Source organism: Canis lupus, chromosome 25 (assembly GCF_003254725.2).
Source record: "Canis lupus dingo isolate Sandy chromosome 25, ASM325472v2, whole genome shotgun sequence".
Taxonomy (NCBI): domain Eukaryota; kingdom Metazoa; phylum Chordata; class Mammalia; order Carnivora; family Canidae; genus Canis; species Canis lupus.
The window spans coordinates 40,615,497-40,643,101 of record NC_064267.1 but is presented as its reverse complement, the minus strand read 5'-3'; the positions used below and the strand labels follow the sequence as shown (position 1 = coordinate 40,643,101).

Here is a 27,605-nt window from a genome sequence, read left to right as displayed (position 1 = left end):
ATACTTATGGGCATCAGTGAGAACCAATGATGCATAGTTAGGTCCTTAACTGGAATGAGCACCAGATCATTTTTTGGTTTAAAAAAAATCCATATGTCAAACATACCCCTTCTAAAAACTTTGATCCCATAGGTCTGAAGTGGGACCAAGTGCCTGAACATTTCTAAAACTGTAGAGGTGATTCTGATATGCTCTGGAGAACCACTGGCCAGTAAATTTTCATCAGATTTCCCAAGTAATAAAGAAACGTTGGCTCCCAGGGCAGCCCAAGTGGCTCAGTGGTTTCGTGCTGCCTTTGGCCCAGGGTGTGATCCTGGAGACCTGGGATCGAGTCCCACATCGGGCTCCCTACATGGAGCCTGCTTCTCCCTCTGCCTGTGTCTCTGCCTCTCTCTCTCTCTCTGTGTCTCTCATGAATAAATAAAAATTTAGAAAAAAGAAAAAAGAAAAGAAAAGAAAGGTTGGCTCCCAAACAGAAGTCTGAGATATGGTTTCTGTCGGGGATGAGGTTTTCCCCTGTCCAGACCACTATCAGGACCCAGATGCTTGCATTCAGCTCCCTGGCCACCAGCCCTGAGTGGCAGTGGTCACCAGGAAGGGAGGGAAGCCTGGAGCCTCTGGTTTTTTCTCTCCCACTTGGGAAAATCACCAAGCAGAGCTGATTTCATCACTGAGAATGAAAAAAATCAGGAGAAATGGCTGGAGCCATGAAGTCCTTTCTTTATCTTTATCCAGGATATTTTAGATGGAAAGAAATAGCCTGAAGAAAGTTGTTTCTATTTCTGTCAACATATGCATCTGAGAACAGATTTTCAGCAATAACTGATAAACATTAAATTCAGGAAGAAGTAGGATATTGTCACTTCATTTCACACCACTTCAAATATAGATGTGCAAATCGACAAGCTTGTAGAAAAGAAAAATACCCTCAAATAAAGTAAAATAAACTGTTGTGTTGTTTTTCATTTTTATGTATCTACATGCTTTTATGTATTCCCCCTTTTCAAAAAGACATTTAGGTATCATAGCTCCACTTCCAGGAGCTTTCTTAAAATGAGTTTCCATTACCCTGAAATTATCCTTCCCATATTTATGATGTGAAAATGCCCTTTTTAAATGAAATGATGGTGTTTTCACTTGTTTATTAGTCTTTAATGATTTTGCTTTGAAAAATAAAAAATTGGTAACTCTGCGTTAGTCAATACCCCCTTCACTGTGAATCCCCCACATCCTTTTAAAAATCAATTTGTGAAATCCCAGAGTCTGAGAAATGAGTGGTTTCTACATAGTGCTCTTCAAGGCACTTAAATGCTATTCAAATATACAAAGTATATAGGATACAAATAGGTGTGGGGTGGGGCTCTTCACAAGTGTCCCAGATGTTTTTTGTATATGGAAATCTGGCAACCAACTAGAGATATTGCATTTCTATTTTATTTTTTTAAGCTTTATTCACTTATTTTAGAAAGAGAGAGAGTGAGAACTGTGCACAAGAGGGAATGGAGGCAGAGAGAGAGAAGAGAGGGAAGAGAGGAAATCTCAAGCAGACTCCCAATGAGCACAGAGCCTGACATGGGGCTCCATCTCAGAACCCTGAGATCGTGACCTGAGCTGAAATCAAGAGTCAGACATTTAACCAACTGAGCCACCCAGGCACCCCATGATACTGCATTTTTTTAAAGGAGATTTCTTTGCCCAAATAGATCTGTAACTAGTGACAGGGCATAATGAAAGATGGGACAAAATGATTAAATTTGGCAGGTGGAGGGGGAAACTGAGGACTAGTGAATTTGAAAAGTGCTCCTTTGGAATAATTAATGAACAAAACAGGGAAGACTGGGTTGGATAAATGAGGGATGCAGGGATGGATGATGGCTGGCTGGCTGGATGGGATTGGTGGATGAATGGATGCATAGATGCATGGATGGGATGGGTGGATGAATGATGGATGGATGGATGATGGAGAAAAAATGGGGGCTAGAAACAGGAAGACTAGAAAGATTTTGGAAGAGGGAGACAATGAGATGAAGAGGAGGATAAAGAGGACAAGAAATATAAGAGTGTGTAGATCCGTGGAGGAAAGAACACAGAATTACCCTACAAGTGAATTAAATGGTATTCACGTCCTCAGTTTCCTCACCTGAAGACAAGTGAATTAGTTTCAATTATTGCTAATATCCTCTCTGGTGTTGGCATTCTCTTTGTCGAAGGGTTAGACGAGGAAGACAGAGAAAGAAGAAAAACAGAGGAAAAGAAGTTCAGTAGTTCCAAAATGCTAGGCTATGTATTAATTTCTGTAACAAATCACCACAACCCTAGTGACTTAAAACATAAATTTACTTCCCTACTGTTCTGGAAACCAGTGTCCTAAAATCATGGCAGCCTTCCTGTGCAGTTCTCATGCCAGCTTTGATTCAGAGACATGGGATCCTTTCATGTTTCGGCTCTGCCTTCTTCTATTTGTGCTCCCAAGACTGCCTTGGGGATACAGTTGTCAGATTTAGCAAATAAAAATACAAAATGCTTCATTCATTTTGAATATCAGATAAATAGCATATAATATTTTCCATGTAAGTTTGCTCCAAATATTGCATGGAACATAATAATGCTTAAAAAAAATATATGTTGCAATCAAAATTGACTGGTTGTCCTCTATTTTATCTGGCAACTTCCCTTGGGCGATGATATCGTTTTAACCAGGCAGACCGGGAAATGAGCAGGGATAATCATGCTCCCAGGGGAGTTTACGGTCCAGGCCAAGATGAAAGTTTGGTCATCAATGAGCAGTTTCCCATGCTGAACTTCCAACTCAGACCAATTTCTTTCCCATCATCCTGCCGGAGGCTCTGGTCCCTTCTAACCTGCTTCTAATGTGAACCTGAGCACATTACCACACTTTATAATCCTCACAATCTCCTTCGTGTTGCCTGGGAGTCCCTGCCCCCAACCTATTCTGCAGCCTCAGTTAGGATTTACTACTCAATTCCCTAACTCCCACCACACTGTCTTCCTTCAGCCACGCCTTCAGAAATCTTTGAGCCAAAATAGGGTTCATCTGCACATCCATGATCACTCAGAGAAGGGGCAATGTCATGACCGAAATGAACTGAATGTCTTCCAAGTTAACCCCCAGGACCAAGCCAAGAGTGGCTGCCAGTAAATCCTCTTACTATCTTGAGAATTTTCAGTTTCTTTCCAGTTCTCTATGGATTCAGAGTCCAGGGTCTTTGACTTGTTCAACTAGTTTTCATGAGCGTCTCCCAAAAATTAGGAAAGAACCTGCATAGGAAAAATAGTGCAAAATATGAATTTGCTTAAGGGAGGGTGGTTTTTTTCAGGCTTCCGTTTTTTTAAAAAAAAAATGGTCTGACCCAGTTTTCAACTAGGTCAAGATGTGGTAGACTGAGTTAAATCATGAAAGGTACAAATTACCCTAGAGCAGAGGAAGATTTTTGTGAGGTCACTTCCTAGCTGCTCCTTTAGCTTGAGTGGAACTTGCCTTTCCAGTTGAGGGAGTGTCATGCCCCCAGGAAAAGTGAACTCATGGTTTTCCCACTCTCCTCCCAACTGTGACAAGGATCCCCATTCCTTCCTGTTTTAATGACTTGGAGTGACCCCAAAACGTTGGCATTGGGGTGTTTTTTCATCTTTCCTCTTTTTGTAGCAAAGTGAGAAGACATCAGAAACTTAAAAACATCTAACCCTTTTCATCCTTATTTCCATCTATATTTTCTCTAGTATCATAACTCAGAAATAATTTTTGACCCGTTCGCCTGATGGTTTCCCTCGGGATCTACAAATGAGTAAATTAATCGGACTTTCATGACCATTCTTGTTCGGGTTTTGTTTTGTTTTGTTTTGTTTTGTTTACCAAAGGCTTTTCCATTACTTGGTTTTGTTGATCTTTGAAATGTGAGCCCTCCTGAGTTCCTGTAAATGTTTGTTCTTTTAAAACATAAGCCTCATTTTATTCTTGCTCGGTGAACTTTTAATTTTCTCATTCCCATTAGACATGTCTGATCAAATCCTCTTTTTTTCTGTTAAAACTTTGTTTCTCAATTCTCATTCATGTTGCTTTCCTCTTCCTTCAGCTGAGATGAAAATGGTCTTATCAACCCTCCTTTCCTTCATGATAGACCTTTCATATACTTTTAGTTTTTATTCTTTTCATATATTTTCCCTCCGATTTCCTTCTGACCCATTCTCTACTGTCTTTTCACCTTCGTATCTATGCCTCAGTTTTCTCTTCTAAGCCTTCCTTAGTTTCCCCCGTTTTTTCTTTAGATCTTTGTGTTCTTGGTTCATAACAGAATGCCCTCACTTTGGGATGCCTGGGAGGCTCAGTGGTTGTGCCTCTGCCTTTGGCTCAGGCCATGATCCCTCCCTCTACTTATATCTCTGCCTTTCTCTCTCTCTCTCTCTCTCTCTCTCTCTCTCTCTCTCTGTCTTTCATGAATAAATAAATAAAAATCTTAAATTGAAAAAAAAAAAAAAAGAATGCCTTCCCTTCAAAAAGTCCTCCGCTAAATCTCCTAAACAGATGAGGGACAGGTGGCCCCTGACCTGCCTTGCCAGCAGCCCCTTTCTTATGCTCTCACACACAAACTGGAGTCCTGACCATCACTTACTCTCGGGGAGCAGCCTTACCTCTGCCCAGAATGTTTTCCTCTTTTCTCTAAGTATCTCCTGCTGCTCTTCCAAGACAATTTCCCTGACCTTCCTGGCCTGGGTAGTCAAATGTCATCTCTGCTGCTATCACCCCATGGGTTTAACCTCCTTATCAATAAAAATTCAAGGTGGAATTATAAACTGACCTCGTTTTTAAAAGTGTCAGATATAGCAACATATGAAAAGAGTACATAAAACAAATATACAGTATGTTGAAAAATTATTTTTATTTTGTTTTATTTAGAAATGTATTTATTTATTTATTTATTTGAGAGAGAGAGAGAGAGAGAGAGAGCAAGCAGGGGGGAGCAGCAGAGGGAGAGGGAGAAGCAGACTGAGAAGGGAGCCTGATGCAGGGCTCGATCTCAGGACCCTGGGATCATGACCTGAGCAGATGCTTCACTGACTGAGCCACCGAGGTGCCCTGAAAAAGTATTTTTAAAATAATAATAACAATAATAATAATAACAACAACTTATTTTTTAAAATTCAGGTCAGCACTCCTCAAAACTTTGTGTATCCTTTTTTGTCACACACACACAGCTTCCTCCCTCCTGAAAATAATTACTATTCTTGCCCTGAATGCTCATCACTTCCTCACTCCTCGTTAGAGTTTTATGGTATTTGTATGCTTCCTTCCACAACAGAAGTTAAGTTTCCCTGATTTTGAATTTTATAGAAATGGGACCTTCTCATGGAGAAAGTGTGCAGATCACTCTCTTTTGTCTTCTTTCTTGCACTCAGTGCTGTTTAAGATTCCAGGCTGTGGCATTTAGATGTAGCTTGCTTATTTTCCCTTCTCTCCAGATTTCCATTACACGAGACATTCCACAATTTATTCATTCTGAAGTTGATAAACCAGTTTGGAGCTACTGTATTCATTGCTGGTGAAAACATTCTCGTACAAGAATCCTGGCACAGGTGTGTATGCATTTCTCCAGGTCAGGAATGAGAAAGAATTGCTGAGTCACAGAGAATGCTTGTGTTCAGTTTTAGTAGGAAATGTCAAACTATCTTCCAAAGAGGTGGTACAATTTACATTCGGACTGACAATCAATGGAAATTTATTTTGATTCAGAGCCTCACCTTCTTTGCCCATCTGATGGGCAGGGATAAGCATTTTCATCTCTAAATGCCGAGAGCTACCCAAATGACTGGTTTATAGAATGTGTTCTCATTGTTCTCATTGTTTATTAATTCATAAAACTCCCTTATGTTTATGATTCATTATAGATGTATTCTGTGTCTGAGAAATTTCCAAGGATATACCTTAAGAGAACTTAGGTCAAGTGTGCATAGATGACACCTACTCTGAAATTTTCTTTTTTAACATTTAACAAGGTTTTCTCCACCACACTGGGGGTATCATGGGACAAAGTTTGTATAAGCTTTTGTACTGAGCAGGGTGAAAGAGACTGTGGTACATTCCATGCCAGTGCCTTCAGCCTTAAGATAAAAGATGGACAGCATTCACTGAGTCTCCACATTCCTGAGCTCAGGAGGGGCCTTTCCATTCCAGCAGTTCTGAGATCAAGAGATCTGGGCTTTCCAGGGACTTTCTGTGGAGTTCTCCTACCTCTTGAGGCAGGATGCAACCAGAATAGCTCATTTCTACCTATCTCACGGGTCCTCCCTAAAACTCACCCCTGTCAATTAATAGATGCCCACCAGTAAATCTTCTATAATTACAAGTCTTTATGTATTGATTTTTATTTTAATTAAAAGATGCAAAAGGAGATACTTCAGGCCAGACCTAACACTGTCTTCATACTTCTCTGGAAATTATTTACTGGAGAGATATCAGAAGTGAGATGGAATGAAGTTTAAAAATGTAAAAGAACTGCCACTGTAAATACATGTTCAGGGATTTTTTTTTAATGCCAGTGAAGTATTGCTAATAAAATGTCCCCATTTAAAAAACAAACGTCTTCCTTAATTTAGATGTTAATTGAATGTATGAGTTAATGCTCTATAATTTTTTTAATGACTTTTGTTTAGGGCCTCTATGAGAAGCCAGTCTAAAACTCTCATTTCCAAATCTCTCTCACTTTTAGTATTTTCTCCATTGGACAAAGAACAGTTTGAAAACTTTCTTCAAGTTGAATGTTAAGTACGTGCCAATCAAAGAAGTTATTTAAGAACTTCCTCAAAAGTTGATAGGAAAAGGGAATGCTTGTCATTAGAAAATTTTTGTGAATTATTATAACGCTCTCAGAAAATGATGTCTGAGATATGTGAGGGGAAAAAAAAAAAAGACTCTTCTCTCCAGGCTTCTACTTTTCCCATTATCAACCCCTCCACCTTCATCAAATTCCTTCCTAATGGATGAATGAATTCTTCTTGGTGAATTATAGTTATGAGTCAATGTAACAAGAAAGAGATTAAAACTTCACTCAAAATGATCACATTTGCCCTCAGCCAGCCATACTGGTTTTTTTTTTTTTTTTTTTTTAAGTCAAGATTAAGCAACCTTTTACAAGAAGGGAATTCATCACTGAGGGGGAAAAGCACATGATCAAGTGGCAAGGGCTTCATAGAAAAGAAAGAGCACTGGAATGGAAATCTCATAGTACACATTCTAGAATCTTTTTGGTATGTACTTGGAGCCTCATCTTCTATACTTGTAAAAAGTGTTAAATTAAATACTATCTGAAATCAAATGTAGGCTTTAATTTCTGTAATGGATTGATACTGAGATCCCAGAACTAATAAAGAAAATGTTTATGAAAATCAGAAAGATCATAATATTTTACACACTCAAAGGATAAAACCACACAACAATAACAAAATCTTCTCCACACTTTTTGGAATAACTTTAAAAAAATTTTATGACAACATTTAATACTGGCAAGGTTGTGGAACTCTCCTACATGGTTGGTGGGAGTTTAAGATGTTATAATCATTTCAGAATAAAAGATATGGCACTGCCTTTTAAAACTAAATATGCATTTAGCTTCTAATCCAGAATTCCACCCCTATTTAATTTATTCAAGAGAAATGAAAATATATGTCCACAAAAGGACTCTTTACAAGAATATTCATAGCAGCTTTCTTTATAAGTTTCCAAACTAGAAACAGCTTAGATGTCCATCAATAGGTGAATGAATAAATATACTGTGGTAGATCTATACAGTGGAATATTACTCAGTATTTAAAAAATAAAGTATTAACATATTCTTCAATATGGATGAATCCCAAAACCTTTCTGAGTAACATAAAAGAGACTACATCTTGATGACAGTTTAAATTCTTCAAAAGTTTGTATTTGTCAAAACCCACAGAATCGTACATATGGGATTTGTGCATTTTGTTTCATGTAAATTCCCTTAAAAAAGAAAAAAGCTAGAGCACTGGAAACAAATATCAAGCCATAGTTTCTGATATGCAGGTTGAAATGGTTAGGAGTGGAGTGTACTAATCTCTTCAAGTTATATTAAATGCATCAAAAATATGTCAGATTAATGGGTGGAGATGGAGAAATAGGGTTAAATGTTAATCATAGTACCTGATTAGTGGGTATTTGGGCCTTCACTGTATAATTGCTTCAACTTTTCTATGTTTGAAGAACTTTACAATAAAATGCTAGAGAAATCAATCAAAAAGAAAAAGGAAAACCATGTACCTGATCATTTGTCAAATTGATAACACAGAGAAAAATATTTATTTCAAGTGATTTTGAACATAGCAGTTTATATAAATTTAGTGGAATATATTCCATGTAGGCCTAAAAAGGTTTTATACTAACAAATTGCTACTATTTTCAAACTATTTCATATATACTGTAAGATAAAGCAATTAAGTATACTGTTGTCAGGAGCCAAGATGGACAGTGTGGAAAGGGAGACCATAACTAAAATCCAGGAAGTTAAGTAAAAACTCTGCGATATTAGTTGCAATGGCAAAATGCAATATTGAACTGAAAATATCAATATGAAATCATATATTTTTTAGAAATATATTCCTTATTTCTTTTTCCCTGGAAGATGTTAGAAGCAGTACACCTACTTACAATTAGTACCTTACAACAAAGATCATGGTTTCTTCTATATACCTCCCACCCTTTTCCCCCCAGACATAACTATGATTTCTGGATGAAATAGCAGATTCCAGTTCTGAGGCAGAGAAAGTACAAAATAAGCCTTGGACATCTTGTTGCTGAAAGCAAGAAATGCTCAAAGATCAGTGGGTACACGTCAAACACACATAGCAGTCAAATTTTAGGATACTACGGACTTCATAAATACTAAGTGATTGTGACACATTGAATAAATAAAAATCCGTACTACTGGCAGTATCTATGATACCAAATCGTTACTCTGAAAATTAAAGCCTTTTTGAGAAAATCATCGCCAAGTGCTAAGGAAAAGCTCTTCTTTACAGAAGAATTTCAGCCAATAATATAGAAGGAACAATAGAAGATTTACAGCCACCAAAAAAATAATTGATCCATGCAAGGATCATCCATGGATGTAAAACTACTATGCAAATTACACAGGGGTTTCAACATGACATAATGTCAAAGTATCACCCCTGATTATTTACTATTTACAAAGAGAAATACCTCCTTTACAATAGAGAGATGTCTGTCACCATGTGAGCCTAAACTAAAGAAACTAATTTGAAAAAAAAATAGCAAAAAATATATATGTGCAGCACAATTGGGGGGAAGTATAGGATGGATTAGGCACTATTACAAAATGATCGTTAATTTTATTTTATTTTTTTATCATTAATTTTATTAGGTGTGATAATTGACCTACTGATTATGGAAGAGAATTTCATTGTTTTAGGAAATGCCTGCTAAAGTCTTACAATATGACTGCACAGTATCTGCAACTCACTTTGAATAATTCAGCTAAATAATTAAGAGAAAGAGACAGATATTGAAACAGAACAAGAGAACAACGTGGCATGATATTTGTAAGAGTTGAAACTAGTTATTTGATACATGATGTTCATACTAGCCTTTCAACCTTTCTACATATCCCAAAATTCTTATTTTTGTCATTTAGTTATAACAAAATATAAGAATTTTGTTATTATAACAAAATATAAGAATTTTGTTATAACATTCTTAAAGATGTCAACAAAAGGAAGGACTCTTAATGAATAAAATAATCTTTTAAACTCATGTAGAGAGATACCTGAGTGGATCAGTGGTTGAGGATCTGCCTTTGGCTCAGGTCGTGATCCCGAGGTCTTGGGATCGAGTTCCACATCAGGCTCCCCACAAGGAGTCTGTTTCTCCCTCTGCCTATGTCTCTACCTCTCTCTCTGTGTCTCTCATGAATAAATAAATAAAATCTTTAAAAAATAAAAAATGAAACTGATAGAGTATAATTGAAAATAAGATAGTATCAAATCAAATATATTTAAAATGATATTAATTGAATATACTGAACAAAACCCATGATTCCATCCATAAGAGCCTACCTGGCTTCTAGTCCTGCTCTCCTCTACCCTATCCTATTCCTTGTAGCCAAAAAAATCAAATCAGACCTTCAGTGGTTCAGAGTCAAATCCCAAATTCTCATACATGCCTCCAGACATTCTCCTGTTTATATTCTGCACAATGGTCAGACAAGTGACTTTGCTCTACATTATAGAAATCGCCTTCCTACAAGGCCATCTGTTCTCCCAGTGTGCTGGATGTCAGAGATGGACCAACTCAGCCTCGCCTCTGCCTTCCTTTTGTAATCAGAGAGGTTGGAAAGCTAAAGCCACATTTTTCAAACCTCTTTCAGCCAGGATGCTGAGTGTGACTGGATCTGCCTAATAGATGTAGGAGTTCAAGATTTGGAATGTAGCAATAAGGCCATTCTCTGGTTTTTTACTCTCTGGCAAAGCCATGAAATCATGAGGTTTGCTAGCCTTTTCTAGCATTTCACATCCATCTCTAGCTTGAAGGGTAACAAGTAATCTGTGCCTCTTGATGAGGCTTTCTATTCCTTGGGTTGGAGCTGTAAGAGTCTATTTTTCAGTTTCTAGATAGTCGAGAGGCGGCTAAAGGGGTGACAGCAGAGCTACTACCAGCAGTGATTGATTTCAATCGATATTCTCAATTCCCATGGTGCGTCAGTTCCTTCTGGTTCTCAAATTATTTCTGGAGACTCAACTTTGAATGCCTTCTGTCAACCTTTCCAATAATTTTCTAAGACTAATTCCTCTATTAAAACATTTTTTGGTCAAAATCCCTGTAGTGGTGTCTATCGTCTGCACTCTGATAAAGTTTTGTGAATCTGAGAAACATACATCTTAAAATAGAAGATATTTTGAAATAACAGGAATTTACATTTGGCAGGGATTCCAAAATCTGGAACATCAAACCACCCTGGACACTTGAGAGAAAATAATAGCTTATCAGACTCCACCCAAAACCCATAGAACAATCTCTGCAGGTGGAGCCTAACATGTATTTTTAAAATCTCTCCAGGTAATTATGATGCAATCTGCCAAACATGAAAATCCATGACCAGGTATGTGGGATCTTAAGGTGTAAAGGCTTAGGGATGTCATGAGGTCAACATTCCATCTGATGCAAGAATCTCCATGCTGACATTTTGATATTTCCAAACTTTCCTCTCCTACGGATGACATTATTGTCCTCAGTAGTTTATCAACCTAGCAGGAACTCTCTGATGGGAACAGCCAGCTTTGCAGAAAGAATGAAATAGCTTCTTTCAAAACCATTCGGTAATGGAAATGCCCACGTTAAACTGCGACTTAAAAATCTATATTTTTACTTTACAGAATGTGTATTAAGCTAATAATTGCATGTGATACACTACCAGCTCTTTTTTTAAGATTTTGTCTTATGAGAGACAGAGAGAGAGAGAGAGAGGCAGAGACACAGGCAGAGGGAGAATCAGGATCCCTGTGGGGATCCTTATGCAGGATTCGATACCAGGACCCTGGAATCATGACCTGAGCCAAAGAGAGATGCTCAACCACTGAGCCACCCAGATGTCCCAATACACAACCAGCTCTTAAAAAAAAATATTTTTTATTAGCTTGAAGCACATTCCTGTTATTGTTAATATACCAAAACAAGATCTTAAAGTAATACATCACAGATTCACAGCATTACGAGGTAAAAGATCAGAAGCAATCTGAAGGATGATTATTTTAAAACAGGGACTTAGAGTGAAAGGCACAATCTAAAACTAATGACATTTCTTAAAAGTGACCTCAGAGGCCTTTACTTTGGTCTTTTACTCACTTGTTGCCGTAAGCAAAGAGCAATGTATTTAATTCATTCGGGTCTCTTTTCAAATAAATGACAATTTCCGTTCACCTCCCTACTTACTCATTTTTATTCTTGCCTGGATCCTCACCTTGATATGCTCACTAACCTTACTTTTCAATGGATCCAACTCCAACCAAGTAGTTGGAGAGTTGATTAAAGATGGACAAGAAAATAGAGCAAAACAATATGACAGAAACTTAGCAGACATCTGTAATTTTGAAAAAGACAAGTGACCATGGGTATGTGTACAGTGAACTTAAATCAGAAATCAAAGTGGAGAGGCAAGTTTCTTCTAATGTCACCTTTGAGAGCCTGAAAAATAATTGAGAATGGAAGCCCATCTGCTTCCAGTATTCCAACTCTGCTAGTGACATGGGGGTGTTGCTTTCTACAGATGACATAGGTAGAACACAACTGTGCCCAAATTCCTTTTAATTTCTTATCCCTCTTTTGGGTATCAACTGCATTGATTTCTCTGAAAACTAAAGACTTGATGTTAAAGAAAGTCACAGGTTTATGGTGTTGTAAGGGAGCAGGCAAATTCATGATTATTTATTAACTTGGCAGGTATTTCCTGGGTACCTAGCATGTGACAGGTATTCTGTTGAGCTCTGGAATAGAGGGGCAAAAGGATCCTGAATATGATACATGTGCCTGGAATGCTACCAACATTCCATACCTGGATGGTTTCTTTCTCCTCAGTAGCTCTAAAGGTGTGGATTTGGGGACCAAGCTGACCTTGGCTCCATTCCCAGCCTCATCTCCTGCTGACCATGTAATTCTGGGTGCTTGTTCCATTTTGATAGCTCTCTTCCTGGTCCCAATGGTGGACATGTACAACATGGCACCACCTTGAAGCAAGGGGTGACCTGATCCCATTGTGTAGGGAGAAAAAGATCACTCATTTCCTTTAGATGAAGAAGACCATCTGCTGGGGAAGAAAACAAAATTTTTCTTCCTTTCACCAGCCTTTCTTTAATCAACCTCCCAGTTTAGAGACCCTTTTAAGACAGGACTCTTCTAGGGGCACCCAGGTGGTACAGTCAGTTGAGCAACTGACTCTTGGTTTCAGCTTAAGTTGGGATCTCAGGGTCATGAGATCAAGGCCTTTGTCATACTCTATACTCAACACAGAGTCTGCCTGGGATTCTCTCTCCCTCTCCCTCTGCTCCTTCTCCCTGCACTGTCTTGCTCCTAAATAAATAAATGAATAAATAGATAGATAGGACTCTTCTAGGCTGATCCTAATCTCCACAGGGGATAAATAGGTCGGTCTTTTCCCTTACTCATTAACTTTTTCCAGGAACCAAATTCACTTGACCATGAGAATCCACCGGGCCCTTATAGAAATAGATTCTTGGACCTCACTCTAGACCTAATAAATCAGAATCTCTAGAAGTTTCTATTCTTAACAGATAAGAGATAAAATCAGGTAGCTATTTCTGTTCTAAGTAAGTCCAGATATTTCATCAAAACTTTAGATAATATTTTAAAGATTTTTTCTGATTATGAAATTAATATATGTACATGGTAGAGAATTTTTCAAAAAAGAAAAATAAATGTTAAAAAAATTACCCATTATTTCAAAGCCTGGAATTAAGAAAAATAATCAGACTTGGGTTTCTCTTTTCATTTTCCTCTGTGACTATTCTTATAGGTATTCTTCTATCCTCTTATATCCTCTATATGTTTTTATATCCTAAGATATCCTTATATCTTACATACTTCTTCTAGGTATTCTTATAACACATGCCCAATTAGTGTTTTACAGAAATAATTTCATTTAACTATTATTTATTGAGAATCCTCCCAAAGTAGTCACTGTTCTAGGTGTTGGGTATATAGAAGTGAGCAAGTCGAAAGAAATCTGTGAAACAATGAACTTATATTAACATATCAGAAGATAGTCAAGAAACCAGCCAACTGTGAATAAGTGAATAAATATTTACAGTTAGTGCAAGTGGCAGAAATGATAATATTTGGGTGTCTACAAGCTGCTGAGAATGGTCCCTAAATTAAGTTAATCCTTTTAACAATCCTATAGGGCAAGTGCCACAATTACCCTCACTTTATAAATGTGAAAACAGAGACACCAACTCCTTGCCAGCGTATCTAAGTATTTACAGGATGCTATGAAGTTAGTAACTTGGAAGACCAGCTTAGATCAGGTCACCAGAAAGGGGGCAACACATCATGAGGTCTGGGTTGGCCAAGCAAAGAATTGAAGCCTGCTGATTTATTGAAAGAAAAGGTAGGAATCAGGAAATCAAACAGGTATGTGAGATTAAAGCAAAGCGGATATGAGAAAATAAGATTAGGTACCAAGAAGGGAGGCAGCCAGGCTCAGGGAGGAGACAGCCCAACACTCTGTGTTGTTGGGGGTTTCTAGTTTGGCTTTTGGGAGAAATATTTTTACCTGCTTCGTTGTAAAGCAGAAAACACTCCTTCACCGTAAGTGACATTTCCACCTGGGCTGACTCATCAGCAGGCAGGTTTCACACCTGGAGATTGTCAGGCCGATCTGTACAGTGAAGGAGGGCGTGGGGCAGGCCAGGGCAGGGCCCAGCAGGGTGGCGTGGTGGCGAGAGGAAGACACAGGTGGTGAGGCCAAACCCTGCCCGGGGAGCCCTGGGGCTGGAGACGGCGGACACAGAATACCTTCAAGCTGTGAAACACAGCTCCCGAGAGCCAGAGGACTCTGCACCCCCGAATCCAGGGGGCCATAGGAATGATGACAAACCACCTTCTAATGAAAAAGAAAAAGGACAATGTTGTGGCATGCGTCTGGCACGGCCCACATCACAACAGGAGCTTATTTCTTGAAGAAACAAACTTTTTAAGTCATTTTGATACCCCCTCAAAACATCTAAAATGTTCCATATTGTAACACTTTGATACTTTCTAAAATAGCAGAACACATAGAGGACTATGAAGATGGCAAGGAACCAGAAAAAGAACCAACATTGAGAAGCGTCAAACACATAGGGGACCCCGGGTGGCTCAGTCAGTTGAGCGCTGGACTCTTGATTTCTGCTCAGGTAGTGATCTCAGGGTCTTGAGTTTGAGCCCCGGGTTGGGGGCTCAAGCGAGGAGTCTGCTTGAGATTCTCTCTCACTCTCCCTCTGCCCCTCCCACTGCTTTCTCTCCAAAGTAAATAAATAGAAAGAAAGAAAGAAAGAAAGAGAGAGAGAGAGAGAGAGAGAAAGAAAGAGAAAGAAAGAAAGAAAGAAAGAAAGAAAGAAAGAAAGAAAGAAAGAAAGAAAGAAAGAAAGAAAGAAGAAAGAAAGAAAAAAGGAAAGGAGAGGAGAGGAGAGGAGAGGAGAGGAGAGGAGAGGAGAGGAGAGGAGAGGCTAGGAGAGAGAGGAGAGAGAGGAGAGGAGAGGAAAGGAAGAAAGGAAAAAAGAAAGGAAGAAAGGAAGGAAGAGGCATCAAACACCACAGGTACTGATGTCTTCATTGACAAAGTAACACCTCTATGTTAATGCCTGGGCACAATTGGTGTCCAACTAATTCCATCATATCTTACAAGACTGTATTGCATTGGGTAAATTCCTGAATTCCTCTGATCCTCAATTTCACTGTCTGTGAGATGGACACAAAAATCATACCTACATCATGTTTAAATGACGTAATACATCAGCACACTTAGCAGGTGATATTAGCACCAAGACTTAATAATCTAGATCTTATTGATGACACAACTGCTACCCAAACCCAAACCCTTGCATTCATCTGTCCTTTCTCAGACTTCTTATGCTCCCACTCCAGTAACCGTCATGTGCCTCCAACTCATCTTCATGATGTCCCGCTCTAGCCTCTCCTGGCAACTCTTTCCTGTCCTTCCATCTTTCCTGAGCTCCTTCTCTCAGTTGAAGCCTGAGTCTACGGCAAGACTATCACTTCCCATATGGGAGTTTCAAGAGAAGCACAGGGCCAGGAACAGATTGAGACCAGTCCTGTGCTTCCATGATGGCACTTTTCCATTCCCACAACCCTGCCCCATCACTTCCTTTGAAGTACATGCATGTCATTAGCTCATCCACTCACCCCACCTCCCAGCTGTCAGGTGAAGATCTTGATGAATTCTTTACATTCTTTGAAGACCTTGGCACAGGGCCACAGTCTCTCCTATCATACCTGTTGCTGACATCAATTCAGGCAACTTTATGTTGATGTGTCCCAGTGTCACTTATAAAACGTCCCCCTCCTCAAATCAAGCTTCAACTCAGCCTCTATTTGTCACTAAGAGTTAGGGAACATGCTAAATGATGGCATATGAACACAAATCAACAAAACCCAGAAGGTGAGAAATTACAGAACACATGACCTGTGTTCTCCAAAACATAAATCACAAAGGTCAGGACAGTAAGAAACATAGATTAAAAGTAAAAAGAAACAAAGCAAACAAATGCAGTGTGTGGACCTTATCTGGATTTTCATTCAAACAAATTCAATTGCAAATATATATATAAGCAAATAAATACAACTTTTGGGGGGAAACAAATTGGGTTTTTTTTCATGCAGTGATATTTAACACTGACAGGTTTATTTGGTGATTTTAGAGAATCAGTGTTGATCTTTAAATCTATGGTAAGGAAATTGTTCTTGCATTTTCATTATATATTTATAGAGTGAGTAATTTGGTATCTGGGAATTGCCAGTATCTAGGAAAGAAACTCAGGGAGGATATAATTGGGAAGATATGAGTTTGGTGTTATAGGTCTAACAGGACGGCCATTGGTTGGTTGAAGCTGTGTGAGGGAGGGCTCCTTGTAAGATTCTCTACTTTTGTTTGTTGGGATTTTTTTAAAGACGTATTTATTTCTTTAGAGAGAGTGTGTGCACGCAAGTGCTCAAGCAGGTGGTGGGGGGGGGTGTGCAGAGAGAGAGGTAGAGAAGCAGTCTCTACCCCGAACCTGATTCAGAGTTCGATCTCAACACCCTGAGATCATGACCGGAGCCCAAACCAAGAGTCAGACACTAAACTGACTGAGCCACACAGGCGCCCCTGATTCAATGCTTTTGTACTTTCCCTAATATACAGTGGTAAGAAACATCCACGTGGGTGGCCCATCCAACCTGATCGCCTTTCAGTTCCACATTCCACTTGAGCCACACACCACAGTCATAATCCTGGACCTTGGCTCCTGGAGCCATGCCAGCCCCTCCAGCCACCCCCCCCTCCTACTTTTTCACCATGTTGAGGCCTTTTATTTGAGGGTCTCTCCATTTTCTCCAGTCTCTCAGATACCTTCGGGCTCCATCTTCTTTCCTCTGGTCCAGAGCCCACGGTTGAGCACTTCAACCACTCTCTTTCCCCTCATCATTGACTTTTGCCCTCTTGTCCTTACACTGTTTCTAGAGGCAAAGCCTAAATCTGGACCAGTCTAATTAGGTCTCTGTTCTTACACCCAAGCTACAACAGGCTGCCTGGCACACGCCAGTTGGAAGCACAGTACATTGATTATCTCTGGCCTCGATAAACCCTAACATTGTGGAGCAATCATTTGGTGTGTCTCGTGTCCTTCACTGGCTCCAAGCTTCCTCTTCCATCTCACAGCTCTCACCCTGACTCTTCACTCATCACTCTCAAAAAACTATGAATATTTCACAAAAAAAAAAGCAGGATCATGAGATGCAAACTCTGTGAACTTTCTCTAACCTCAAATATAAACTTTCCACCTACTCCCACTCTTTCCTCCATGTCTCTTGTTCCAGAGGAAGAGATACCTCCATTGGCCTGTGTTCTAGAAACCACTTCTCCCACCTCCTGAGGAAAGTTAACCACCATTTATCCCCCTCTTGGAGTCTTCAACTCTAACATCCTCAATATCTTCTCAATCTCCCTTTCTCTTTCTGTTTGTCTTTCTTCTGGCTTTTTCAATGCTTTCCCATCTGAAGAAGAAAAATGTAAAAATCTGTCTTCCTGGCTTCTATTTCCTCTTGGTTTCACTGCCAAACTATTTTTCACTATTCCCTCTTCAGCCCTCTATTTCTAGAATCACCAATGAACTACAGAGGTGATTGCCAGAGTCAAAAGACATTTGCCCATCCTTTACCTTATGTGACCTCTGATTGACATCTACACGCATAGGAAGCACTAGTAAGGTAGTAAAGAACTTGGAGACAACCCTGAGAACACAAACCAAATCCACAATTGCATTATCAGGCTACACAGAGACATTTGGAAAACATATGATGGAAAAACTAAAAAGCATTCAAGTGTCAGAGATTAATTCCAGGGAGAGAGGATTAAACTCTACAAATTAGTGGTGGAGATCTACGTTCTCCAGAAGACTGCACAGACAGAAAGAGCCACTCAGACCAAAATAGAGCAAAACCCATCCCCTGGTGCTACCTCTAAAGAGGCAGGGGGCTTGATGGAAGTTTAAGAAGGCCTTTGCTTCTTCTTGATCACTTGAATCAAAGAATGAGAATTAATTCATATTAAATATATAATTAAAAAGAAGTTAAAAAAAACAGAAGATGCTAGTGAAAGTAGCCAAAAACGTTCTGTTTGGTTCTATTTCTATGAAACCAAGCCAGTACATTCTGTGTAGTTCTATTTCTATGAAACCAAGTAAAGACAAACTGATCTATTACAAAGTAGGTCAGAACAGCTGCTATTCTGGGGCTGTACAGACACGAGGGGGCATGAGGGAGCCTGCCAGGTGCTGAAAACATTTAATATCTTGAATGTCCCAGAGTTATCACACAGGTATGTACCTATGAAAAAACTCATCAAGCTATACGTCTTAAGATCCATGACTTTTATTGTGTGTAAATTATACCCAAATTAGAAGTTAAATAGAAGGAGATTTATTTTCTAAAGTGAAAAATAAGGAAGAAAAAGAAGAGCTGTTCATTGGGAGTGACCTCCCTAATCCCAGAACGCAGTTAGGGCAGGGAGACTAAGGAATTCCGACAGTATGGCCGGGACTCGGTTCTGTGCTGAGATCCCATGTTGAGCAATGGGGCTTTGTGATTCCTATTTGAGCTTGTGGGGGGAGGGGGATGCACTGATCCACCCATGTGCTTATGGGCATGCACTTGACACTGGAATGTTTTCACTGTGATCAGTAAGTTGACATTCTGACCTGGATAGATCAGTCTCTGGAAACTCAGCTAATAGTTATTAGTACTCCTGGTCTCAGAGGAGCCAGCGGCCCTCAGAGCACTCATAAATGTGCTACTTCTCTGGCTCTGCGAGGCTCCTCTCTTGCCCAGACCACCCAGGAGTCAGCCTGGTGCCTGGCCCCCTGACAGTGGCCTGCTTTCTCCGTGCTGTTCCAAGAGAGGGTAACAGGTGCAGGTGGATGGGTAACAGAGAGGGTGCAAGAGAAGGTAACAGGTACAGGATGATTCTTAGAAATCCCAAACTCAGCTCTCTGCACCTGTCTTTCCCCCTGCCTTTCATGGAGTTCTCGCCATTTCTCACCTTACTTACTGCTACCCCACCCCCCTGCCACTACTACTCCTCTGTTCCTTCCCACCTCCCATGTCCCCCTGCTTGGACCTTTTCAAAGGTTCCCCAGTTCAAGTTCCCATGTTCAAGTTCAAACCACTAGACGTGGTTGAGGTAACAGTTTCACTGAGCCTGCAGCTACTCCACCCCACCCCTAATCCTGGCATACTTCCCGCTTCATCCAGTTTGCCACATTCGTGAGACGGTTGACATTTTTGATGGGGCAACATTGTGGAGGACTATCCTGTGCATTCCAATTGGTTTAGCATCCCTGTTCTCCTGCCCACTAAATACCCATAGTACCCCGCCTTCAGACATTGTGAGGACTATAATATGCCCCCAGATATTTCCAAACACCTCCTACCTTTCCAACTGGGTGGCTCCTACTGGTCCCTCATACCTCAGCTTAAACATGGAACTATATACAATTGCCATCCTCATGGTTCAAGAACATCGAGTATTGGCTACTTAATATGATTCAATCAAGTAGTTATTCCTTCTGGAAGCCCGCGTTACAGATGCCCTACAGTACTCTGTGACTCTCTTTATCCAAGTGCTCATACCATGTGTGTAATAGCTGATTTTCTTGTCCCCTCCTTCTTACCCCCCTGCTCAGCCCTAATTACCTGGGAGCAAAGACCAAGTCCTAACTTTATCTCTTGGTATCACAAGCTTCACTTGGCTCAGTACTTGGCACATAATAGGTACTCTCCCCATATTCAATAAATAAACAAACAGGATATTAAGCATACTTTCCCTGATGACTTAGTGTTATTTCTTCTGGGCATAGAGATGACTTTCAGGCTATTTGGGTCATTGACAGCTCTTGGCTCTATGCCAATGACCCACCAATGCCTTGTTTTTTGCGTTTGTGTCTGAGTTTTGTATCCTATCATCAGTATGCCTGCCTCCAGAGATCTTCCGTGGCCTTTGGAATCTAAGGCAGATTGTCCCAGGTGCTGTATCAAGGCATGGACTTTGCTACGTAAACACTGTGATAGTAACTCCTCTGGTTCAGGAAACTTTCATCTTATTTCTGGATTCTTGCTAGGCTTCACACACCTCAAGTTTCTCCTCTGCTTAGTGAGGCAAGCAGTTTCTAGAACCCTCTGCTTGGTCACTTTCCTTTTGGAAACTGCTTAAATATGATAAGGACTTTTGAAATAGAGAAATGTTTCTATGCCGAGATGCTCATTCCTGGGTCCCCCGCTGGTGACAAAGAGGGACAAAGAGATTTCTCAAGGTATTTTCTAAGTGGTTATTGTCACTGTAGTCACAAAGTATATGGGTACACTTTATTTTGAAAAGCTTTTTTTTTAATTTTTTTCATGTTTTTTTATAATAAATTTATTTTTTATTTGTGTTCAATTTGCCAACATACAGAATAACACCCAGTGCTCATCCCGTCAAGTGTCCCCCTCAGTGCCCATCACCCATTCACCCCCACCCCCCGCCCTCCTCCGCTTCCACCACCCCTAGTTCGTTTCCCAGAGTTAGGAGTCTTCATGTTCTGTCTCCTTTTCTGATATTTCCTACCCATTTCTTCTCCCTTCCCTTCTATTCCCTTTCACTATTATTTATATTCCCCAAATGAATGAGACCATATAATGTTTATCCTTCTCCTATTGACTTACTTCACTCAGCATAATACCCTCCAGTTCCATCCACATTGAAGCAAATGGTGGGTATTTGTCATTTCTAATGGCTGAGGAATATTCCATTGTATACATAGACCACATCTTCTTTATCCATTCATCTTTCGATGGACACCGAGGCTCCTTCCACAGTTTGGCTATTGTGGACATTGCTGCTAGAAACATCGGGGTGCAGGTGTCCTGGCATTTCATTGCATCTGTATCTTTGGGGTAAATCCCCAGCAGTGCAATTGCTGGGTTGTAGGGCAGATCTATTTTTATATAAATAAACACTGAGCTATGGATCTCTAATGGAGCTATGGATTTTCTAATTTTTGTTTTGTATGACTTTGACTTAAAAAAAAAGAAACCCTTTCCATTATAATTCATATAGAATGAAATCCAGGACCCTAGGAAACAGAGATAAGGGAAACAGCCAGGCAGAGGTGAATGGGGAAATATGATTTCCCCTCCAAGTTTTATATTTACAATACCTTTAAATATTTTAAAAATCTTTTAAATATATATCTTAATAAGTGCTATATAACTTGATCAACAAGCAATTTTTATTTTATTTTATTTTCAATATTTACTTTTACCATCATTTTTCTCTTTTACAGGATAATTACAACAGTGTAGGAAACAAAGGATATAAAAGAAGAATGTTAAATTGTTTTGGACAAAGAGCTCGCTGCTTACAAAAAGTCCATATAACCTCATTCCTCTGAACACAATATTATACATCATACTAAACATGAATAGCTTATAGGAAATTAGTATTAAATAGAAGAAACAAAAAAACATATATATATATATATAAATAACATAAAATAGAGTTTGACTCTAATGTGATGCTTAACAAAGCAAACTATGATGCAATATGTATCAACTTCATTAATTGGACAAGTCCCCTGAAGCACAAATCAAGTATGTGCTAAACTCTCAACCACCAACTCCAGCTAGATTCTTTTTGTTCATGGGTTCTGTCCAATTCCATTCCAGAGAGCATCAGCTTTTTACATCTTCTTGACTCTATGGCTGTAGAGAAAAAAAAAAAAAAAGGAAAAAATAAGCAAAAACAGGGCAACCAGCTGGGAGGAATGGCTTTTGTGCCTGAAGGTTGCCCCTCACCCCCTAATCTCATCTCAGGATGCCAGCAGCTCAGAGTCCAGAGGAGATAATCGAGGTTCAGAGAGGAAGGGCCTTGCCCAATGTAACTCAGCTAGCTGATGACAGAAACAGGACCAGACACTTATATCTTTAAGTTCAGTGCCTGCTGCACCTTTGTGTTAGGTGACTTCTGTTCATATTGATAAAATGTTATTCTCTATTATCATTGATGTGGTTTGACTCAAATTTCCCGCCTTAAAATTCTACAGTACTGGGGTGCCTAGATGGCTCAGTCAGTTAAATGTCTGACTCATGATTCCGGCTCAGGTCATGATCTCAGGGTTGTGAGATCGAGCCCCGCATCAGCCTCCACACTCAGCAGGGAGTCTGCTTGAGATTCTCTCTCTCAAATAAATAAATCAATCCTTAAAATCAATAAAATAAATACAATTCTATAGTGTTTAGGCATAAGGGTCCCAGTGAGCCTGTGATCCAGCATGGCCCTTGCCCCAGACATTTGAAGAGGAGCCAATGGCAAATGTCCCATACCTGAGGAGACGCACAGTCCGTTTCACCCATTTCTTCTTTGGATCTGCACACACAGCCTTTTTTTTCTTTGTGTAAAAGCTAAACAAACAAACAAACAAACTCAGAAAATGTGATTCGTGCTTAAAGAGTTTTGAATGGCTATTTCATAGAGCATGCAATGGAAATTTTGTATTCCAATGGACTGCTCTACCCACTAAGAATTTTATTTCAGAGGTGAAACATCACACACACAAAAAAATTGTTTCTGATAAAGCTTGCTGCAAGAAATGAAAGGATTCTCTCTTACATTCTCTGTATAAATAGATGTGCAATGACTGGAAAATAAGTCTCAGAACTGTAATTTAATTTTGTTGCTGGTGGTTACACAAAATATGTGTATATCCAACCAATGACTGATATCATTTCAAAGTATAACATCCTATATGAATCAAGAATAGTACATTTGAAAGTATAATAACTCTGAGTTTTTACATACAGCCCCAACCATTCTCTGGTAGAAGATGCTCATTTCAAAATTTATCTCTCGTATTTTCCCGAGATGGCATGTTAGTAGCTAATAAGTATATCTTAAAAAGTGATTTTGCCCTCAACTCTGTTTTTTTTTTAAGAACTAAGCTTTTACCTTATTCTAGTCCTATCTAAACTTTGAAATACATATGTACTATCAAAACAAGCATATCTTTGCCACATCAATTATTTCTGAAACTCCAGAAAGGTAAAAATTTTTATACTTGAAATTCTCACATATTCCTAACACAATTGAATGACAGTCAATTAATAACTTACATAACGGCATTGATGTCACAAGCTTCATTGGCCAGCTGTTGTGTGAAGCCCATGATAGATCCGGGAGGAACCATATGTTCTGTATATCGAAGACAGCAATCAAAGTTGCTTGCTGCTGAAAAGAAATTAAAAGGATTGAGTCCACATGGATGAATGTATCCTGTAATAGCTATCATGGAACTACTTGAAGTTGTGATTGTATATGGTAAAGAAACTACTTAGAGAAACAGTTCCAATGTCTTTGAGGCCTGATTTAATGTAGTTTCCAGCTCTCTTAAAAAAAAAAAAAAAGGCTTATGTGATGGGCGATTTGGGTTCAATAATATAGTTTAGAAGCCTATGACTTCTAACAAAAGGAATATCTTTAGTGAGAAACACAAACTGATAGTCTTTTATTTAAGATCATTATAACCACTCAAGAATAGGAGTATCTTCCACTTGGAGAAATACCTATAATCTTCCAAATTCAGAAAATGAATAAATATGGAGATTTCAGCCTATTACTTGGCTACCAAGCATTGAGAGGAGGGGAATGATAAGAAGTTACAAAGGAAAATGCAATTCATAGGAGCTGCAAAAGCACTTTGCAACTGTATTGGTGGAAATATTTTATTTTGGCCATAAAAATTCAATACATGCATTTTCAGGAATGCACCTGTTGCTAAAAGGGATGTACTCGCATAGTCAAAAAGCAATATTCAGACACTACCCCAGGTTAAATTATAACCTACTGTAAGGTAAGGGATAAATACTATCTCTAAGTTGGCAAAAAATAGCCCAAAACCATGTAAGGATGGAGAAGTCAGATTCTATAATCTGCCCCTAAAGGATGAGTTTTGAACTCTACTAAAACTATTTAGGTGGAAAGTGAAAATGTTGGAAAAGTGGGACTGCTACCTGCATTTCAGAATGACCTCATTCACTGGTAACATTACACAACTTACATCACTCCCAGAAATAGCACTTAGGCCTTGTTTTGGACCTTGAGGGTCTCTAAGAGTCCAGCCTGCACCAAATATCTGCTGGGATTGACAGCAGAGAAAAAGCCTAATCACCAGCAATAACCGTTCCCTCCTTACTCACCAATGAGCTGACAACTCCCATCACTTCCGAAGACTTTCTAGCACCCTCCCATTCCTTGGGGACACCCACGTGAGCTCAAGGCTTAGAGGAGAATGAAAACAGTTCTTCTACCTGTGTTAGCAGAAAGAGTGATACTTACCTTCTGACTTGCTGCAGAGGTGGAGTAGCAGCACTGACATCATCAAAGCAGCCAAGAGCAAATTCTTGCTACTGCACATCATTTTCAGCTCAAAGAATAGATCTGCTCAGTGCTGGGTACCCAGTGCCCTGAGAGTGCTGCTAGGTTCTGATAGCAGCCTGGGTCTGGGATGGCCCTACTTATAGCAAATATTGGGAATGTACACAGAAGGCGTGTTCTAACATGGGTTTTCCCCCATTGATCAACCTGCCCCATCATGTCGTCACAAAGAAAAACCACAGGGAAAACTTCCTGCCTTTCCCTAATGTTGGGAAGCCGTGAAGGTCAGGGTGAGGGGGTGGTGTTTGAGAAGGGGAAAAGCCTGCTAAATCCTTTGGGTTTTCAAAGAGGAAAGAGGGAAAAGCAGCACTGCCCTGTGGCTCTGAAATGTTTTTCATGTAGTTTTAATTTAATCTTTTGTTTCTGAAAAGAGAGGACAAGGATTAACAAGGATACAAAGGTCAGCCCTACACAGAAACATTACAGGACTCTATTGTTACATTCTATTTGCTTTCAGAGTCAACTGGGAGCAGGAGGATGAGGTGGAATGCCAGGCATACTTGGGGATGCATTTATAATTGCATAGTTGGTGCTCAGCTGTCACCAAGACCTGGAATTTCTAGGCTACCATTCAGATTAGGTAATATGGCAATGCTATAGTAGTGTTCCTAATTTTGGTGGAAAATACCAGCCTCAAATAAGACTCAATCCTCAGCTTCATCATGTCAATTCTAAGAATCTTCTACATTTGCATGACTCTAATCAATATTGCAGCCCAGAAAATAATCCCCACATGCCCTTAACTCTGCATGCTGAGGTAGTTACATAACTTAATACAAAGCCTCAGAAGGGTTGAAGAAAAAGAGACAATCAACAAAATCAATGTCAAATAATAATAATAATGATCATAATGTACTATGACTCCATAACCTATGGTGGTGTAATGAGAACTCTCCACAAAGGAGAATGAATATTAGTGTATGCTAAGGATTAGGTTTGTAAGAAGAGTTTTTGGAGGTAAGAGATTTTTTTATCCCATCACAGGCATGGGTTACACATATATACATATACTTTAAAATTCCTAGAATTGTACATCAAGAGAAAAAAATGACTTGTATTTCATGATTATTTAAAAAACACTGAAATCATTAAACAAAAACTCTCCACTACACACAAATATATTGAAAGTAAATGGGTCAAAAAAGATATACCATATAAACAATAAACAAAAGAAAACTGGAGTTTCTATGTCTATATCTGGAAAAATAGATTTTTAAAAAATGTGTTACTATAGGTAAAGAAGGAGTTCCATAATAATAAAGGATCAATCCATTGGGAAGACACAAGAATTATGACTATACATACACCTAATAACAGCACCCAAAAATACATGAATCTAACCTGACAGACTCAAAAGAAGGAATAAAAGTTCAACAGTAAAAGTCAAATATTTCAATACTATTTTTCAATAATGAATAGGAAAACCAGACAGAAAATCCACAAACAACACTGTAGACCAACAAGACCCAACAGACATCTGTAGAACACCCTACAACATAGTAGATATCCTTCTCAAGTGCACATAGAACATTCTCCAAGATAAATCCTATGCTAGGTCATAGAGCAAGTCTTAATAAGTTTAAAAGGATTGAAATCATACAAAGCATGCTTTCAAATCACAATGGGATTAAATTAAAATCAATAACAGAAGGAACTTTGGGAAATTTATAATCAGATGTGCATGTTAAATGACACCTTCCTATATAGCCAATGTGTCAGAGAAGAAATAATAAAGAAAGTAAAAAATACTTTGAAATGAATAAAAACACAGCATACCAAAATTCACGTGGAACAGTGAAAGTACTGCTCAGAGGGAAACTTACAGCAAGGATACATGAAATAAGAAATAGCAAAACAACAGAGGAAATCAGTGGAACTAAAAGTTGGTTCTTTGAAGAGGTCAACAATATTAACAAGCATGAACTAGACTAAACAAGACAAAGCAGGTGTGGGGGTGCAGGGAGTGAGAGAACTCAAATTGCTAAACTCGGGAATGAAAGAGAGGTCATCACTACCAATTGTAAGAAATAAAAAGGACTATGAACAATTGTATCGCAACAAGTTAGATAGTAGAGATGAAAGGGACAAATTAGTAGAAAGATACAAATTCCTGAAACTAACTCACATAAGCATTAGAGTTTAAAAAGCTCCATAACAAATAAAGATATCACATCCGTAACTAAAAATATTTCCATAAAGAAAAAGCCCAGACCCATACAACTTCACTAGTAAATTCTACCAAACATTCAAAGAAAAATTAAAACCAATTCCTTCACAGGCTTTACCAGTAAGTAAAGGAAGAAGGAACAATGTCTAGCTCATTCTACAAGGACCAAAGTAAGATAACAACATCACAAGAAAGTAAAACTACCAGCCAGTATTCCTTGTCATTATAGACACACACAAAAATACTCAGCAAAACATTAGTAAACTGTATCCAGAAACATATAAAAAGGATCACACAAGCAAGAGGGATTTATCCTAGGAAATGTAATACATAATATTAACTGAATTTTTTAAAAGTATGAAATGTATTTGACAAAACCCAACACTCTATTATAATAAAAACACTCAACAAACTAGGAAGAGCATAGAACTTCCTCAACCTGATAAAGGTTATCTATGAACAATTCCACAGCTAATCTTATACTTACTGTTGAATGACTGAATGATTTCCTCCTGAGATCAAGCCCAAGACAAGGATGTCCATTCTCACCAGTTCTATTCAAAATTGTACTGGAGATTCCAGCCAGGACAACTAGACAAGAGAAGGAGAAGGCACCCAGACTGGAAAGGAAGTTGTAGCGATTTTATTTGCAGATGACA

At 39.0% G+C, this 27,605-nt stretch overlaps 1 protein-coding gene and 1 long non-coding RNA gene across 3 annotated transcripts; one reads left to right on the top strand and one right to left on the bottom strand.

The window, feature by feature from the left end:
* The first annotated feature begins 18,487 nt into the window (after positions 1-18,487).
* LOC112669843 (uncharacterized) lies at positions 18,488-22,346 on the top strand. Its single transcript, XR_003142600.3, has 3 exons — positions 18,488-18,632; positions 20,431-20,622; positions 21,634-22,346. It is a non-coding gene; the product is annotated as an uncharacterized LOC112669843 (long non-coding RNA).
* Positions 21,562-24,852, bottom strand: CCL20 (C-C motif chemokine ligand 20). Of its 2 annotated transcripts, none has more exons than XM_025463318.3 (4): positions 24,681-24,852; positions 23,459-23,573; positions 22,673-22,750; positions 21,562-22,051 (listed from the first exon to the last, which is right to left on the bottom strand). In XM_025463318.3, exons 1-4 carry the CDS (start codon positions 24,760-24,762, stop codon positions 22,030-22,032), a joined length of 297 nt encoding a protein of 98 aa, XP_025319103.1. In that variant the 5' UTR covers positions 24,763-24,852; the 3' UTR covers positions 21,562-22,029. The 2 variants fall into 2 exon arrangements, with proteins under 2 accessions (XP_025319103.1, XP_025319104.1); XM_025463319.3 differs by having other exon boundaries at positions 23,459-23,570; positions 24,681-24,847.
* Positions 24,853-27,605: the final 2,753 nt, after the last annotated feature.